This window comes from Mustela putorius, unplaced genomic scaffold (assembly GCF_011764305.1).
Source record: "Mustela putorius furo isolate JIRA1106 unplaced genomic scaffold, ASM1176430v1.1 tig00003863_pilon_pilon_pilon, whole genome shotgun sequence".
NCBI classification, from domain to species: domain Eukaryota; kingdom Metazoa; phylum Chordata; class Mammalia; order Carnivora; family Mustelidae; genus Mustela; species Mustela putorius.
Window position 1 is genome coordinate 27,292,059 of NW_025422015.1, and position 18,032 is coordinate 27,310,090.

The 18,032-nt window shown below is 35.6% G+C and overlaps 1 protein-coding gene across 8 annotated transcripts in view; it reads right to left on the minus strand.

Annotated features, from left to right (window-relative positions):
• Window positions 1–18,032, minus strand: part of TRMT11 (tRNA methyltransferase 11 homolog) — a 58,502-nt gene that overhangs the window by 25,777 nt on the left and 14,693 nt on the right. For 7 of the 8 annotated variants that reach the window (XR_001181855.2, XR_006602356.1, XM_045066395.1 and 4 more), the window contains 4 exons: window positions 8,479–8,559; window positions 5,433–5,597; window positions 3,517–3,589; window positions 3,268–3,399 (listed from right to left, as the gene is read on the minus strand). Coding sequence is in view for 6 of the 8 variants with exons in the window: in XM_045066395.1 (XP_044922330.1) it covers window positions 3,268–3,399; window positions 3,517–3,589; window positions 5,433–5,597; window positions 8,479–8,559 (451 nt within the window). In the remaining 2 variants the exon portion in view is untranslated. The remainder of the gene's footprint in view (window positions 1–3,267; window positions 3,400–3,516; window positions 3,590–5,432; window positions 5,598–8,478; window positions 8,560–18,032) is intronic. The other variant, XM_004740147.3, reaches the window with a different exon arrangement.

Below are 18,032 nucleotides of genomic sequence, written 5' to 3' on the forward strand. Positions count from 1 at the left end.
AATCTTATTACTAGGAGTATATTCTGCATAAAATACATGGAAATAAAGTTATTTTTTAAAAAGGAAGAAGGATAAACAGAAGTCTAGTAATGAACATCAAAGGATGTGGACATAACTTTCTTCAAGGATGAAGTTAGGGAAGTAAAGAACATAGTCTTCCCATGTGTGCATCAGCCACATACCTGAACAAAGTCTTTCCCTTTATAAACAGCTAAGGTAAAAAAAAGTGATAAAAATATGTATCCGTTTTCTACTCTTAAAATATTCCTCTGATAATATGCATGTGGAAATTTTCCCTTGTTGCAAATTATTAAAATCAAGAAGTCATAAAAAAATATCCAGTGTCCATTTTGTAAGATCTTTAGAAATATTAAAAATACTTTAAAGTACCTCCAATTTAATTTTGTAAAAGAGAAAGGAAAAGACAAAAGAACTACAAAAGATATTCTAAAGTACATTCAACTCCAATTATAACTGAATAATAAAGTACAAAATAATGGACAGTCAGAAACGCCAAAAAATAAGAAGTATACCAAAACTATGGGGACATTTCAAAATGACAGAGGAACCACCTCAAAGTGACTCCCACTGATCAAATCTGAGATAATCTAAGCAACAAAATAGGGATAGTAATGAATTATAACCCAATGAATAACATAAGCACCCATGATTCCATAGCAAAATAAATTAATAAATTTGTAAACAAATGGGGGATGAAGGGAAAACTCTTCCTTATAGTTAGATGCCAACTTATAAATGCAGAAGGAATGATGGAACGGAAAAGTCATCATTGTAGTGGTTGTCAACAATGGCGTTGTCACTGTGAAGAGGGATTTGATGAAGAACAAGATCTTGATATAATCTTGGGATATCTCCCCCATGAAATACTAATCAGAGGAGAAAATGATGGCTCACAGTGGAGAACCCTGAGAGAACAAAATAATCAGATGATCAAATCAAAGATCTCTAGTAGGGATTAACTCCATATGCCCCCCAATGCAACGTACAAAAACACAGTATAATTTGTGTGGTGTTCCTACCAAGGGCACTACCTGAATCTGGTCAAAAAAGAAACATCAATTCTCCCTCTGCCCCACCCTGCCATGTCTCTTTCTCTCTAAAAAAAAAAAACACCACCACCAGTTGGACCCTCGTTGAGGGCCAACCTTTAATATAAGCCATATACTCTACAAAACTGTCAAGGATACAAAAGATAAGAAAAAATGGGGACATATTCTAGACTGGAAAAGAATGACTTGATGGCTTAACAAAGCCCATTTTCTCAGATGGACTGCAACTCGTAAAATTTGAATAGGGTCCATAAAATGGACCAGTGTTATCAATGCTGATTTCCAAACTTGGAGGGCTGACTGTGGTTTCACAAGAATGTCCTTGTTTCTGAGAAATACAATGAAGTATGTAGGGGTCATAGGACATCATTATCTGCAACTTCACAAATCACTCCAAAAAAGAAGAATGATAATGAATATGTGACTAGTGTAATGGGTGAGGAAAGAAGAATTAATAGGTATACATTAGTAGTTGGAAAAGTCTGGATGAGGAGAGTTTTTTGTGTTACATTTGAAACTTTTATGTAAGTCTGAGATTATCTCAAAATAAAATTTTTAAAAATTTAGTCCTGAAACTTAAATTAAAATGGGAAGCTTTTCTCTCGATAATAAATAAATAAATCTTAATTTAAAAAAAAAAAAAGTGGGGGGCCAATGGTTGGCTCCGTTAGTTGAGTGTCTGACTCTTGGTTTCAGCTCAGTGATCCTGGGGTCATGGGACCCAGCCCTGCATCCTGCTCCAAGCTCAGCGGGGAGTCTGCTTGGGATTCTCTCCCTTCCTCCCCTTACCCCCTCCCTGACTCTGCATGCAGGCTTTCTCTCCCAGATAAATAAATCTTTTAAAAAACTGCTGCTAGAATTCAGCTTATCTAAGGCAGGAACCATTCTGTATAGAAACAAACAAAAGTGATTTTCTCCAAAAATACTAGTAAAACTCCATCTATTGCTTCCCATACCAAGCACATGAGATCTGGTAGACTGTTGAATTAAGCAAACATAGCCACAGGAATAAGGAAACCAATTAGCTTAGCTAGCTATTAACTATAGACTAATCAATTCACTCCTTGGAATTTTCCTTACTTCTAAATTGAAAAGACTACATGAGATTATGACTGGAAGCAAAACAGAAGGCCAGCATTAAGGGGTCTGGACATGAACGTGTACAGTGTACAGTCTTATCAGCTGATAACTAAAAATGTGACTAAAGTCAGTCCACAGTAACCTCCAATACAACATTTTTAAAACAAAAAACAGCACAGCTTCCAACTGCTGAGGACCATCTGCCATATTGAAAAGACAGACAAGTTAACACTGTTCTAAAATGCTTTCTGTACAATTACGTATAGTAAACATAAGAACTAAAATAATTTTTTTAAAAGATTACTATGGCAGATTAGAGAAACAGCCAAATTTTGAGCTTGATATTAAATTATCTTTCAAATTTAAAGATTCTGTCTTATTCAAGACATCATTTGCTCCATTGTTGATGTACACAGCTCTGTTTATAATTAATAGTTACTGAATAGTAAAACCCAAACCAATCATGTGGAACATAATCAAAGCTTTAAATATAAGCACAGCTTTTATTTCAGTGTTAGCTTTTAAAAAAGATTTACTGCATTTAAGGCCATCATAATAGCCAATATATATTAAAGCTAGCTTGTGGCAGATGAATCCCTCAAATAAGTTGTTAAAAATTACCTATGTTTGTGGCCTAACAAAACAGTTACCAGCAGCTATGATATATCAGACCCTGAGCTAATGATGGTACACAACTAGGTTTGGCAAACTTTCCCTCTAAAGGACCAGACAGTAAATATTTTAGCCTTAGTGGGCCACATATATTTCTGTCACATGTTCTTTGCTTTTTTTTCTTTTTTAACTACTCTTTAAAAATGTAAAAACCCATTTTAGTTCAACCCATCTTAATTCAAATGCCTTATAAAAACAGGTGAGGACCATATCTGGCCAACAGGCTATAGTCTGCCAACTCCTGACGTAAAATGAAAAGGTCAAAGCAATTCAATCAGTAAGAGGAAGGGGACTGTTTTATACACATATGTAGGTAAACAAAGACGATTATAAACATTAAACACAAAGATATTTACTCTAAATCCAATTAAAAATAGGGGGAAAATGTTATATAAATACCATAACAAAAGTGAAATTAAAAATAAAATTATTTAGCATTACATACTCTGGTGTATACACTGGTAACCAATAGACTAGTCTTCCACCTAATACGAGGGTCTCAGCTGCGAAGTTTAACAAGTCAAAAAACATATCACTCAGATGATAACTCAAGGAAACAGGAACATGGCTTTCTGGGCTAGAAAAAGAAAACAATTTCAAAATCCATGAAAGACCTTAAGACTGTTAAACTTAGCTAATTAAAAACAGTAACATGCTTCTTCTCAAAATAGTATCATATTAAACTTTTACTTACCATTTTTCCATCCCCTTTGGTATTTCCTTCTGAGAACCTGTTTTTCTCGTAGATTCTCTGATACCATAGGGAGCTAGACAGAAAACACAAATAACATGGATAGTCAAAAGTCACCTAATCACCAGTTAGGCATAGATGGATATCATGGGCCTCCAGATGGGACACTCAGAGAGAAACACATCACCACCTATGAAATATTCCAAGCAAGAACACGTAACACAAGAACATTATATTTAAAACACTGGAAGGGACAGCAGGCCACTGTCTTCTTCAAAAATGTCAATGTCTTATAAAAAGAGAAAGGCTGTGACAGTGTGACAACTAAAAGAGGCCTAAAAGAGATATTACCAAATGCAATACCTGATACCAGGTTGGATACTATCCCAGACAGAAAAGCAAAGAAATAAATAAAGGGATATTACTGGGTGACAACAAAAGTAGGTGACAAAATAAAATTCAATAATTGCACTGACTTATTGAAACTGATAACTATACTCTGGCTACCTAAGAGACTATTCCTACTCTTGGGAAATACACAGTGAGGTATGGGGTAAAAGCCTACAGTGCAGCCAACTCACTTTCAACGGATTAAAAAAAGTTACATACTGGGGCACCTGGGTGGCTCAGTGGGTTAAAGCCTCTGCTTTCGGCTTGGGTCATGATCCCAGGGTCCTGGGATCGAGCCCCGCATAGGGCTCTTTGCTCAGCAGGGAGCCTGCTTCCTCCTCTCTCTCTGTCTGCCTCTCTGCCTACTTGTGATCTCTGTCAAATAAATAAATAAATCTTAAAAAAAAAAGTTACATACTTTATATAAATACACAAACAGAATGAGAACAAACAATAAGTTAGATTCTAAGTAAAAAGTTACCCAATTTTTATAAAGCAGATTCATACTAACAGTGTAATGCCTTGGTAATTTTTCTCTTGTTAGATCTAGGAGCACCTAAGTTACCAAAGAATTGAAGGGAGCAGAGACAGAAGAGTAGAGATACCCTTGCTACTATTTACAGATTTATTTATTGCAAAATATGGTAGAAAAAGGCCAGTCTATTCTTAGATAGTATGTCTGCAAAGCCCAGAACTCATGAGGCACAGGAAAACAAGTTCTTATTCACATTCCTGAAGCACAGTGGGTTCACAAGCCTAGTGGCTCACAAAATTCCAAATTTCTTGTAACTCTAGAAGAGAAGTCAGTCAAAACATGTGCTACAAAAACAAAACAAAACAAAACACCAAAGTTTACACATGGAGAATCACGTTTTATCTAAAACTCTTTTCTTGGGGGGGGGAAAAAAACCTCTTTTCCTTTGGGGCATCTGGGTAGCACAGCTGGCTGAGCATCTGACTCCTGGTTTCGGCTCAGGTCATGATCTCATGGTTGTGGGACTGAGCCCCACACTGGGCTCCATGTTCAGTGAGTAATCTGTCTGAAGATTCTCTCCCTCTGCCCCTCTCCCAACTCAAGGGGGGGGTAAGGCACATGATCTCTCTCTCTCTCTCAAATAAACAAATCTTTAAAAAAAAAATCAAAAAATAAAACTCTCTTCTTTGACACCTAACACTCTAATTGCAAATGACATTTTGGCTCCAGTTGGTATACTAATAATCAATTACAATCAAAATTTTAAAATAAATATATGCTCCAAAAAAATAAACTGAAGTGAAAAAAGGAAAGACAAGTCAATACATATTATTTAAAAAACCAAAATAGTAAACGCTTAACTACTTAGTTAAATTGGTATACTGCCTTATATTCACAGTTTTTTCCTTCTCACTATATGAAGAAGACAGGGAAGGCAGGAGGAGAATACTAGTACAAGCTGATATTTTCTATGTGTTGATACATTTTCTACTTCAAATGTAAATGACTTTAGGAAACTAATCCTACTCCTACTTTTTTATAAAAATAAACTTACGATCAGTGATGATTGCATCAAAATATGTGCCCTTCCTCCAGGAAGGTTTAGACGCATCTGAAACCAGGACATCGAGGTAATACTTCTCTAAACCATACTGACGAAGATTTGCCCTAATGTTTTCATCTGGTCCTCTCCACTTTTGGTTTTTCCTACTAGCCTTTCCTAAAGGGAAAGAAAAAAGAATACAGAAACTACAAATCAAATAGAGCATTCTTATTTCTTATCGTTTAGCTAAAATAATGTTTAACTCATCTAAACCTACCTTTACTCAAATAAAACTTGCTTTCACTTAAAATCCTAACTTTATTTACATAAAGTTATTTTTATTTCAACTTACTACAAAAATGTATTTTGGCCAGTAAAATGTACTGTCTAACTGATCTTTTTCTATCACCTTTCAAGTAAAACTGCCTTAAACACTTATTAAATACTTACTGAATTGAAAGCATATACAAGTAAGATACAAAGCTCTATTGAGCATGGCCCCTTATAAATGAAACAGAAATGAAGATAGCTAACTTGGGAAATGAAGGAATGCTATGACCATGGAGCTCTTGCAGAGACATTACAGATGAAAAGTTAAAGTGGAGGTTGAAGAAAGAAATTCAAAAGTTCTAGTATTAGGAGACACAAGTGGATGATGATACCGTGGATTGATTAAGATCGGAGAAACCAGCGTAGCTGGGTGGTTCAGTTGGTTAAGCATCCAACTCTTTTTTTTTTTTTGACAGAGAGATACAGAGAGAATACAAGCAGAAAGAGCAGCAAGCAGAATCAGAGAGAGAGGCAGGTTCTCCATTGAGCTGGGAGCCTGATGTGGGGCTTGATTCCAGACCCTAGGATCATGATCTAAGCAAAAGGCAGCCATGTAACCAACTGAGTCACCCAGGTGCCTCTAGGATCCAACTCTTGATTTCAGCTCAGGTCATGATCTCAGGGACATGAAACTGAGCCCACCACTGGTCTCCATGCTTGGCATGGAGCCTGCTTAAGATTCTCCCTCTCCCTCTCCCCTTGCCCCATCTGCCTCCTCTCAAAAAAAAAAAAAAAAAAAAAAAATTTAAAAAAGAGGAAAAACAAGCTTAGGGGAAAAAAATGAGATTTGAGATGTACTGATCATGCTTGTCAGCTACCCACAGAACATTCAGAAAGAACTATTCAGTGGGTAGTTGGAAGCCAGAATAAATACACTGAGGAGATTATCAGTATATGCACTTAACTTAAAACCTTAAGAATGAATGACATTTTTTATTAACCTAGGTGGCAGTTATGTGTTTGTTCTATAATTATTCTATTTTTATACACCCTCTGTATCTTGATCTACTTTACAATAAAAACAAAACTTAAAAAATCAAAAGGAGAAGAATGGCATGACTCTGCATAGTATATGTTGTGAGAGGAAAAGTGGTCAAAGAGAGAAGCCCAGAGAAAGCAACATGTTAACACAGATCAAAGAAATCCACAGGGCCTTAAGAAGACAGAGGTGGAACAACCAAAGAAGTAGAAGTACCACCCAATGAGGCCACGGTCCAAGAAACCAAGGGAGGCTTTATGAAGGTCAACACTGCCAAATGCTAAGATCTGTAGCCCTAGTGAGAGTTTTCAGCAGGCGTGAAAGCTAGAAAACAATGGACAGAAGACTGAGAAATGAAAAAGAGGAGACGGCAAGTAAATACTAGTTTTCAAGATGCACTTTGGCAAAAGGAAGAGGAAAACAAAGTGGCCATTAGAGGGCCCCGACAGGACTGATAGGAAAGGTTTTATATTTTTAAAATGGGAAACTCTGAGAATATTTGAGAGTACAGAAAGAAATTACAAGCACATGAAACAGAGTGCATATTTAAGAACATCCTGGGTAAGCTCTGAAAAAATTCTACCTCAATGAGAATTCTGCTCAAGTAGACTGAAAGGTTATAATGTAACTTTTATAAATAAGAATTCTAATAAATTATATAGGACAATCTCCTTAAAGCAAACATGACTTCTACTAAAAGCAAACTGGAATAATTCTTCTTAGCACTTTGTCTGCCCTAACATATCGCCAAGAATATCTTTTCTGGTAAGCCCATTTAGGTGAACTTGATAAAATATAACCAGTTCTCCTTATGATAAATATTACTAAATTCCTTAGAGTCAAGGTAGGAAAAAAGAGGGTCATCAAGCACAATATGTCAAATTGTTTCAGAAAAGAGAAAAAGAAAAAAAAAGGAGTATAATAAATTCTCACCAATACAGTAACTTGAGAAAAACTGGACAGTAAAAAGAAAAAGGGTGTTTAAAAGGCTGATTCTAGTTACAATAATGGAATACCACCATAAACAGAATTTCAAAATCATCAATGAAACTTGACATTTTTATTACCATTCAGGTATATGAGAATACTTTCTTCAGTATAATTCAGTTCCAACCAACCATGTATCATTAGCAAAGCATCTAGATTTTAAAATAGTTTCCAAAACTGCCTCAAAAGCAAGCAAATGTTTGTCTTGAGTTAACCTGAATCCAATGCAGAATCTTCTAAGTTACTGTCATGTCAACCACTTCAAAGATATTTTGGTTGGTTATGGAATTAAAACCAATAGAGTACTCAAGGACTAGCAATTAATCCAGTATTCATGCAAGAGTATGATTATGAATAAAAAACGGTGATAATCTTTAAATAGAAACTGTATGTGTTTATTAACATGGACATGCTAATTAGAAGATGGCTAGTCTCTCTCCTACCTCCTTCCCAAGCCTAAAGTTCACAACCTTAGAGTTTTCCAACTTTTTAAAAATCTCTTACTAAGACAGTGAGGAGAGCTTTTTCTTTTTCATCTTTGTTATCCCCCACAAGATTGCTTTGCACATACTGAATCACTTCATAAAAAGCAGATATCCAACAAAATCTTATCATTTGTAAGAATAAGTAAAACTACATTATACCACAACTCTGTATCTTAACACGAGATAGATGCATAATGCCAAATAAACCCATTTAATTACTTTGAAAGCACATCTGATACAAAAACAAAGCCTGTAACAGTCCAGAACCTCTACTCACCTAAGCCATGAACTGTATTGTAGTCTATGTCTGTCCCATATACATAAGCACCAAAATGAGCAGATGCTATCAGAAGGCCACCTGAAAATCACACAGTTATAGTCTGTTAACCAGAAAGTCCCAGACTCTTATCTCTTATTTAGTCTGATCCAGAGTCTTAAAAAATAGCTGTAGGCAGAGTACCGGAGAATAACACTGGTCCTGACCATATTTTATAAGCCTCAGAATTAAACACTAAATTGTGCTCACTATACTGGTCACAAAGTAAGGAATTAATGTATGTACTGTCATCATTACTTTGAACATACTGCTTAGGGAAAATTTTTTTTTAATTAAAATAATGTATATTTTAGGGGCACATGGGTGGCTCAGTTGGTTAAGCGACTGCCTTCGGCTCAGCTCATGATCCCAGGGTCCTGGGATCAAGTTCCACATTGGGAACCCTGCTCAGCAGGGAGTATGCTTCTCCCTCTGTCTGTCCTTCCCCCTTTCAAATAAATAAATTAAATCTTTTAAAAAATAGTTTAGGGGCGCCTGGGTGGCTCAGTGGGTTAAGCCTCTGCCTTCGGCTCAGGTCATGATCTCAGCATCCTGGGATCGAGCCCCGCTTTGGGCTGTCTGCTCAGCAGGAAGCCTGCTTCCTCCTCTCTCTCTCTCTCTGCCTGCCTCTCTGCCTACTTGTGATCTCTCTGTCTGTCAAATAAATAAATAAAATTTTTTTTAAAGTTAAAAAAATAAATAAAATAATGTACATTTAGACATTTCCATCTGATTTTGAGAGGTCTATACAAAGCATCTTGCTCCTTACTTACAAACAAGAATATAAAACTGCTATATAAAAGAGTTAGCAATAAATAAATTCTGACAACTAGGCTCAATTCCCATGGAAGCCTGAGTTTCAAATAACCTAAGGGGGTATAATTAATATTTAAGATGTTAATCCCCATAAAAATTAAAATATTAGTACAATAAACAGTTACTCCTGTAACCAGTGAAGCAATTACCTCATTTTAAACTGTAAATATGAATTTCTGAATAACTATCATCAAGCATACACAAAAATAACAACAAAAATAACAATACAATGACTTCTCTTTTTACTTAGTGCTGTGATCAAAGTAAAAACAAAAGTTCCAATACAATCTGACTGGACTAAGTAACTTGGTAGCTGTGCCTAGCTCACATACAAAGAAAAATCCTAATAAAGATTTGAAAATTAATGAAACATTTTAAAATAAAAGGTAATATTTTTAAATTGTTTAAGGGGGAAAAATCAGTTATTTTAATAACCGTGCTCTCCATTGAATTTTACTTTTTTTCATCATCCAAATTAAAAATTCCTAATAGCTATACCGCACCGTAGAAAGGTCTGTCAAATGGACATCAGAAATATATTCCTAAACTATGCACAGACTCAGACAGGGAAAATAATTATGTATTTTCCCTTATATCCTTTCCAAAGGTAATTTCTATAATTAAGATGGGTAGTGCCTCCAGAGGGTCAAGATCTGTAAATTAATGGTGTTCCTTCCATAGCCATTTAAAACACAGTCCGGGAACAGGCACTTCAATAAATAGACTTTGCTTGTAAAAAATACTGTAACTACTACTACGAGACCCCAAGAAGAAGAGAATGGAGAACTAAAAAAAGTACAGCAGTAACCAAAACCTAAGTTCCTTCATACTAAATATAAGGAGTATTTGTGCGAGAGGGAAGCTAAGTAAGACCTCATTAGTCTTGTTCTATAAATGGAACCATCCATATTTAGGAAAGATACTGTATTGTGAAGAACTGGAATACTCACAAAATCACTTCACCCGAATTACAAGGAATTACTACAATTCTGCCAATTAAGGCAGATACTCACCTAGAAGAACTAGTTGTCAAGGGGAACAGAAAAGCTTTCCTGTGCTTCCTTAAACAGAACCTTATCCATTTGGTTAGAGTGAGTTTTGAGAAGACCCAATTTAGAGTACACTGCTGAAAGGAGATGAATAATGTGTTAGACTACATCTGTTAGTTAACTTCGTGCTCTTTAAGCTTTCAAAGTTTTAAATAAAGTTATTATAAATTAGCTTCTCTAAACTGGTCACTGGGTAATCGCTGTTAATCATCTCATCGTTTTCTCAATTAAATTGAAGCACTTTTTACATTTAGTTATACCTTAGTTGGAGTTTCCCTGAACCTTCTGGTGGAAGAAGGGGTGATAAAGGAGGGGTGAAGTGATGAGGGGGAGGTAATGTGACTCACCCAATTTCTTATGCTACCAAGTATACAAATACCAAAAACTCAGTCTTCTAATTTCTCCTTACTTAAATAGTAACCACTTTAAGGTTAGGGCAATACCTTATTGGCAAAAGGACATAATAAGTGAAATTTATTTATAATACAGAAACTATTTTACAATTTTCATATTAGAGATTTAAGTGAAAAGCCTTACAAAAATGCAGAATTGAGAGACTGGGCTTTAGTTTTGCTGAAAGGAAAGTAGAAAAGAAGGAAAAATGGAATACTACTGTATTTACTTTATCCTTTTTCAAAATGAACTCAGGTAAGTTACACTAGCAGCCTGAGCAAAAGGATATTGCTAGAAAATAGAAATTTTACCAGATAAACTATGAAACTCAAGAAAAGGAGACTATAAAGAGTTGTGGACAAAAATGGGAATGACCCAGAGACTAATCCACAGACCTACAGAGATCAATTACCTCTCTCCTAATTGTCCCTTTTACTCTCCCATAGTTTCCTCCCAGGACCAGGGCCGTCAGTTTCTCAACACCTGTCATATGCATCTATCATTCTGCAATGATAAAATTCAAAAGGAGTTGTACTCCACTCCTTACACTATGGCTCATTTGAAGGTAGAAGCAGCCAAGGAGTGCACAATGGTCTCCTGGGTATACTCTCAATTAGTAAAATAGCTGAATCACTTGAGAGAGGGGAAGGAGAAAAGAAGTATCTAAGGACCTCTGTCATAAAATCATAGCACAGCTACCTACAGCAACTGGCTGTGTGTCTACCTGTACCAGCTATTTTCATTATAACCAATGAATTAGATGTTTACAATTTTAACCCTCAATTTCCTTGCCTGCTGTCACAATTTGCCAACAGTTGCAAATTATGAATACCTTGGAAATCAGTCAAAGAAGGGACTGATGTTCATGGCCAAAATGTTCATCATGATCATTCAATACTGGCTATATCTAACATCTTTTACCAGAAAGGCATCTAAGTTCCTAACAAAATAATAATTTAAAAATAATAATGATAACCATTATAGTCTACTGAAAGCCTACCATGTGTCAGGCAACTTCTTAAGAATTTCATATACATGTATTACCTCACTTAATCCTCACAATATATTAATATTACCATTTTATTAATGATGGAACTGAGGCCCAGACAAGTTGAGAACATTGCCCTAAGTGATATAATAACTAATAGATTAAGGATTTAAAACTCATTCTATTTGCTCTTTTCTCTATACCATTTTCTCTCCTTTGGGGTCAGCACCAATTAAAACAAATATACACTTAGCATTCCAGTTAGATAAAAGTAAAATCTGTTATTAAATTAAGTAAAGCTGCACACTCAATTAGTAAGAGTTGTATACCATTCACAACTCTTGTATATCACAAGTGGGCCTGTACCATTATAGGTATTCCACATATCATGCTCATCAATCCTTGCTCATATTAGAGCAACAGGACTTCCTAACTACCAAAAGCTAGCCCAATGAGAAGTATCTTCTCCCTCGGAAAAAAATGGAGATACGCAACTTTAAAAAAAAAAAATTATTAAAATGAGGGGCCCCTGGGTGGCTCACTGGGTTAAAACCTCTGCCTTTGGCTCAGGTCATGATCGCAGGGTCCTCTGGGATCTCTGCTCAGCAGGGAGCCTGCTTCCTCCTCTCTCTCTGCCTACTTCTGATCTCTGTCTGTCAAGTAAATAAATAAAATCTTTTAAAAAAAATTTTATTAAAATGAAAAGCAACATACTCACTAAAATGGAAAGGAAAGTATGTTTCTACAACTTATAATGTCATTCTAGACAACAACATCACACTGTCTCAAGAAAAAGGAAAGGCATTTAGGCAGGAAAAGATTATATCTCTCCTTTTGGTTTCCCAGAAGCTTTCTACTCTATCCTATAACCTTGAGAAAATCACAGGTTATGAGAAGTCAGTGGATAAAACATTTGGGAAATGAATATATTTCAATTTTGTGCCTTTAAAATGGAAAAGGATTGGATCCACTTGACTTTGTTTTTAAATATTAGAAAAGGAAACAAGGAAAAAATACTATCAAAAATATTTGTGAAAAACTATGGCCATGGAGGAGGGAACAGGGTTAGTATTTCCCCAATCCTTCAGAAGGTACTACCCATCAGTGAGACAAAAAGCCCAAGAAAAAGGACAAACTATACTTAAGAATTGTGTCTATTCACAATTACATCACCAATTTCAAAACAAAAGCACCAAAAACTAGATTCTAAAGCTATGCTTAAATTACAAACACAAATTTAAAAAAATATATTTTAGCAGCATCTTTGCAAAGATCTTCCTCTTTGTAATTTTCAATTCAATGTCCTATGTAAACAGTGACAGACCAAGATGTACTACCCATTCTAAGGAGCTGCTCTAAAGCAAATTAGGGGCAGGTCTCCTTGCCCCTTACTCACATTGAAGGTAATCAATATTTTGATTGCTGTGGCAGAAATTAGCATTTCATAATATACCCAACCTCATAGACATCAAGGGAAATAAATTTTACCTATACTAGGAGCTCTATTTTTAGACTTTATAGTATTATCTACATGTATGCATACATATTAAGCATTATGTACATGTATGTATGTCAAAGAATTCTCACTTCCCAGAAAAAAGTTTTTAAAGTCCAAGAACAAATTAAAGATTAATAAAAGGTTTAGCATTTGGAAAAAAAAAGAAATTTATAGATCCATTCCTCACAGCATATAAGAAAAACTCCAAATAGATCAGAGAACTAAAGAAACTAAACTAAAACTATAAATTACTACAAAAAGAAACATAGCTAGATACCTCTATAACATAAATGTAGGAAAAACTTTTGCATGGCAAAAGGCAACTGTTTGCAAAGTCAAAAATAATGGCAAACTGGGAAAAAATATTTGGTTGTGTGTATACACACATAAACACATGCATGCAATACCCATATAGTATACATCTTTACATACATAAAAAAAAAACAGGAAAAAAGAGGGAGGGCTAATTCCCTAACATACAAAGTACTTTCAAAAATAAAGAAATGTCGGGCGCCTGGGTGGCTCAGTGGTTAAGCCGCTGCCTTCGGCTCAGGTCATGATCTCAGGGTCCTGGGATCGAGTCCCGCATCGGGCTCTCTGCTCAGCAGGGAGCCTGCTTCCTCCTCTCTCTCTCTCTGCCTGCCTCTCTGCCTGCTTGTGATTTCTCTCTGTCAAATAAATAAATAAAATCTTTAAAAAAAAAATAAAAAAATAAAAATAAATAAAGAAATGTCTACATAAAAATGGGCAAAAGACATGAAAAATATTTCCAAAAAAATTATCAAAATGGCCCTTAATAAAAGGTTGCAACAACATGGATGGAACTAGAGGGTATTACACTAAGTGAAATAAGTCAATCAGAGAAAGATAATTATCATATGATCTCACCAATATGCAGAATTTAAGACACAAGGCAGAGAATCATAGGGGAAGAGAGAAAAAAGTAAAACAAGACAAAACAGTGAGGGAAACAAGCCATAAGAGGCTCTTATTAATCACAGGAAACAAACTGAGGGTTGCTGCATGCATAGTGGGTAGAGGGATGGGGAAACTGGGTGATGGACATTGGGGAGGATGTTATTGTAACAAGCACTGGGTATTATATAAGACTCATGAATTACAGACCTGTACCCCTGAAACAAATAATACATTATATGTTAAATATATATATAAAAGGTTATTAGACTTCACTCATAATAAGAGAAATATAAAATAACACTAAACTGAGATAATGTTTTCATCCAACAGACTGGCAACATTTCAAGACCTTGACAATAAACTCTGCTGGTGAAACAAGGTTTAAAATATACATACGTTCTTCATCCAGCAATTCTACTTTTAAGAATTTACCCTAGAGCCATATCTCCAACATTATGCAAGTATATATACAAAAGATTATTCATTGCAGGCATTATTTATAACTCTAAAATACTGGACACTACTCATGTCCAAGTATATATAGGAGACTGCTTGAATAAATTACAGTATATACACCCATGGAGTACAAGTATAAAAAAGAATGAAGACAATTCCTATGAACTAACAGAAAGTGATTTTCAGGAAAAACTGTTAAGTGAGAAAAGCAATGTAGTGTAAGAAAGAAGTAAAAATAAAATGTACATATATCTGCCTATCATTACAAAAAAAAAAACCCACAAATAAGAAGAATCAACTAAAAAAGAAAAGAAGTTGGGTATCGTCAAGGGATGAGGGAGGAGAATGAAGAGATACAGAAAGAAGTGATACTTGTATGAGTATATCTCTTACATAGTTGACTTCTGAAAGTAAACTGATTTTCTGCATATTTAAAAATAAATCAACAAGGCTGGAAGGAAGTAAAAAATTCTAAAACTGAGGGCAAACTGAAAAAAAAAGAACTCCAAACTGATTCTGAAATGAAGGGGAAAAGAAGAAAGCACAATATTTGATTTTACTGCCCTTTAGGTGTGGTAAAGAACAGAATACACAGCCTAAAAACACATATCCTTTTAAAAGGGCTTTAGTATTTTTTTGCTTTTCTTTTAGTGGTAAGGGTAAAGCAATTTTGAAACTATTTTAGATACATTATAGCAACGAGCAAAAAAATTAATGTGTAAATGGTGAAAGAAAACAGGATTCTTGGGGTGCCTGGGTGGCTCAGTGTGTTAAAGCCTCTGCCTTCAGTTCAGGTCATGATCCCAGGGTCCTGGGATCGAGCCCCACATCGGGCTCTCTGCTCTGCGAAGGGCCTGCTTATTTCTCTCTCTCTGCCTGCCTCTCTGCCTACTTGTGATCTTTGTCAAATAAATAAAAAATAAAATTTAAAAAAAAGAAAGAAAGAAAATTCACAATTTCTACAATACATGTGTCTATCCACATGCATACACAGTACATACACAGGGATATTTGCATACATATTTATATCCATATTGTACACATTCACACCTAAATGTCCTAGCTTATCTGCTGACTGTGTGGAGAAATGAAGATACCTAGCACCCAGATCTTGGTCTCTAATACCATTCCCCACTAAAAGAAACAACAGTTACTTGGAGAAATGGCTGATTCCAGAGTTTGGGCAGGTAAAAGGTGAGCCAGAAAATAAGAAAGTACCCAAAAATAAAAAAGACAGGGTAGAGGTCACAAAGACAGATACAGTACAAAAGGGCTCCTTGGCTAAAGTGGGATAATTTGAGCAACAAAATAAGTTAACTAATTATAGACCACTAAGGGGAATCCACAGCTTATATTAATAATAAATACATAGGAGAGAAGAAAGGGCTCTTGATTATAATAGAATGAGTGTTGAGTGGTAATTGTGGAGGAAGTACTACTGGAAAAATCATCCCTTTGTGACCAAAGTTAAAACTGGTTCAGGCAAGGATCTTCAGTGAATGCCAACCTGACCACTTGAAAGGGGTGAGGAGGAATTTAGATGTGGTACAGGATACTTACATGGGTCTTAACATACAATGGAAAAATCACCCTCCACCTTAACCAGCTGATCAAAATTAATATTACCAATGAGGGGCAGATAACCATCATGCAGATGCCCTGAGAAGGACACAAAATCACTGTTGTAGTAGTCTGGCCAGGAATGTATAACTTGCAGAACTCATGCAGAAATAAATGACCCAAGTGAGGTATATTCTAAATAAAAAGCAAAGAGAGGAGGGACAGTGCTCTTCAAAAGTACAAATCTCACAAAAGAAAAAGAAGGACTATGGACTTGTTCCATACCAAATGGATCAAAGAAACATCAGTGACAAAATACAACACTTGATGCTAGACTGAAAAGGAAAAATATAGTATATAGAACATCAGTGGGTCAATTAGCAAAAATGTCATATGAACATTAAAGTACTGCATTAGCAGTACATTTGCTAACATTGAAAACTACACCATGGTTCCATAAGAGAATATTCTAACTCGTAAGATATATACATTCGAGAGGTAAAGAGACTGGATGGATGCAATTTCAAACTGTAAAGAAAACAAAATTACGTAAATGAACATAAAAAAGAAATGATAAAGCAAATGAGACCAAATGTTAACAATAGTTTAATCTGAGTCAAGTATGTGCAAGTGGTTTGTTCTCTGTTCTATTTTCATTCTTGTACCTTTGCTATAAGTTTGACATTATTTCCAATAAGAGTTTAAAATGAGGGGCGAGGCACTAAGGATAATGAAGATAGGAAAGAAACAAATAGGTCTAATGCTAGGTGGGGGATATATGGAGACACCGGTGGAATGCAGAAGAGAAACTCACCAACAGATTAATTCAACAACAAACACAGAAATTCATTCCAACAGTTAGAAATCTCTTGACTTTGATAAGATTTCTTCCTTATCGCATGTGGTCACACTCCTCAAGTTGGGTTATGGTATAATAGCCGAAAGAAACAACTCTAGTGTAGTAGAGACCTTAATGCCGAAAGAAACAACTCTAGTGTAGTAGTTAAGAGCATGAGCTCTGGAGTTAGACTGCTTGAGTTTGAATCTCATGAAATTTACACACTGTATAACCTTGGCCAAGTCACATAACCTCTCTCCGTGCCATAATCCCCTCAGGAAGTTTTTTTTCTTTTTGGTTCAACAATGTTAGCTATTGTGGCAGAGCTCCTTCCCAAGTTTCTGATGGGGAAAGACAGCTACAGGGAGAAACTCCAACCACAAACGTAATTTGTTCCAAGGCAATCTGAATCACAATGAATTTAGCCAGACAGATCTAAATATGAGTGCTCCCTACATATGAGTAAGAGCCAGCAAAAAATAGGGCAAAGTGGGAAAATTTCCTCACAAATCAGAGGAGGTTAATGCGGAATTTTAGGACTTCTACACAAAGTTAATTACGAGGACAGAACACAGACTGCAGTCTCAGCAGCCAGGCTCAAGCCCGTTAATAATTAAGTCACTTTCCTTATTTTCATACTCACTTATAAACCTCTACAAACCAAATCAAAGATCAGACACAGTACCCATTTTTTCCATGTAAGTATATAGTTATCCATGTTAAATAATGAACACTTTTTTTTTTATCTTGCACTCAAGTTTTTTTTTTTTTTTCCATTCAAGTTTCTCTATTTTGATAAACTATAGCTTTACAACATTTCCACAGTACACGGTATTGCAATGTGTGGTATGCCCCTCCACCTAGTGGTTAACTTGGGGAAAAAGCCCACAAAATTAAATCCTATCATTCTTGAGGTGGCTCAAATGTTGTATACTGGGCTATTACACAAATATGTGGTCATCTCTTAGTCAGCATCTCATGATAGCTAAGATTATTTTG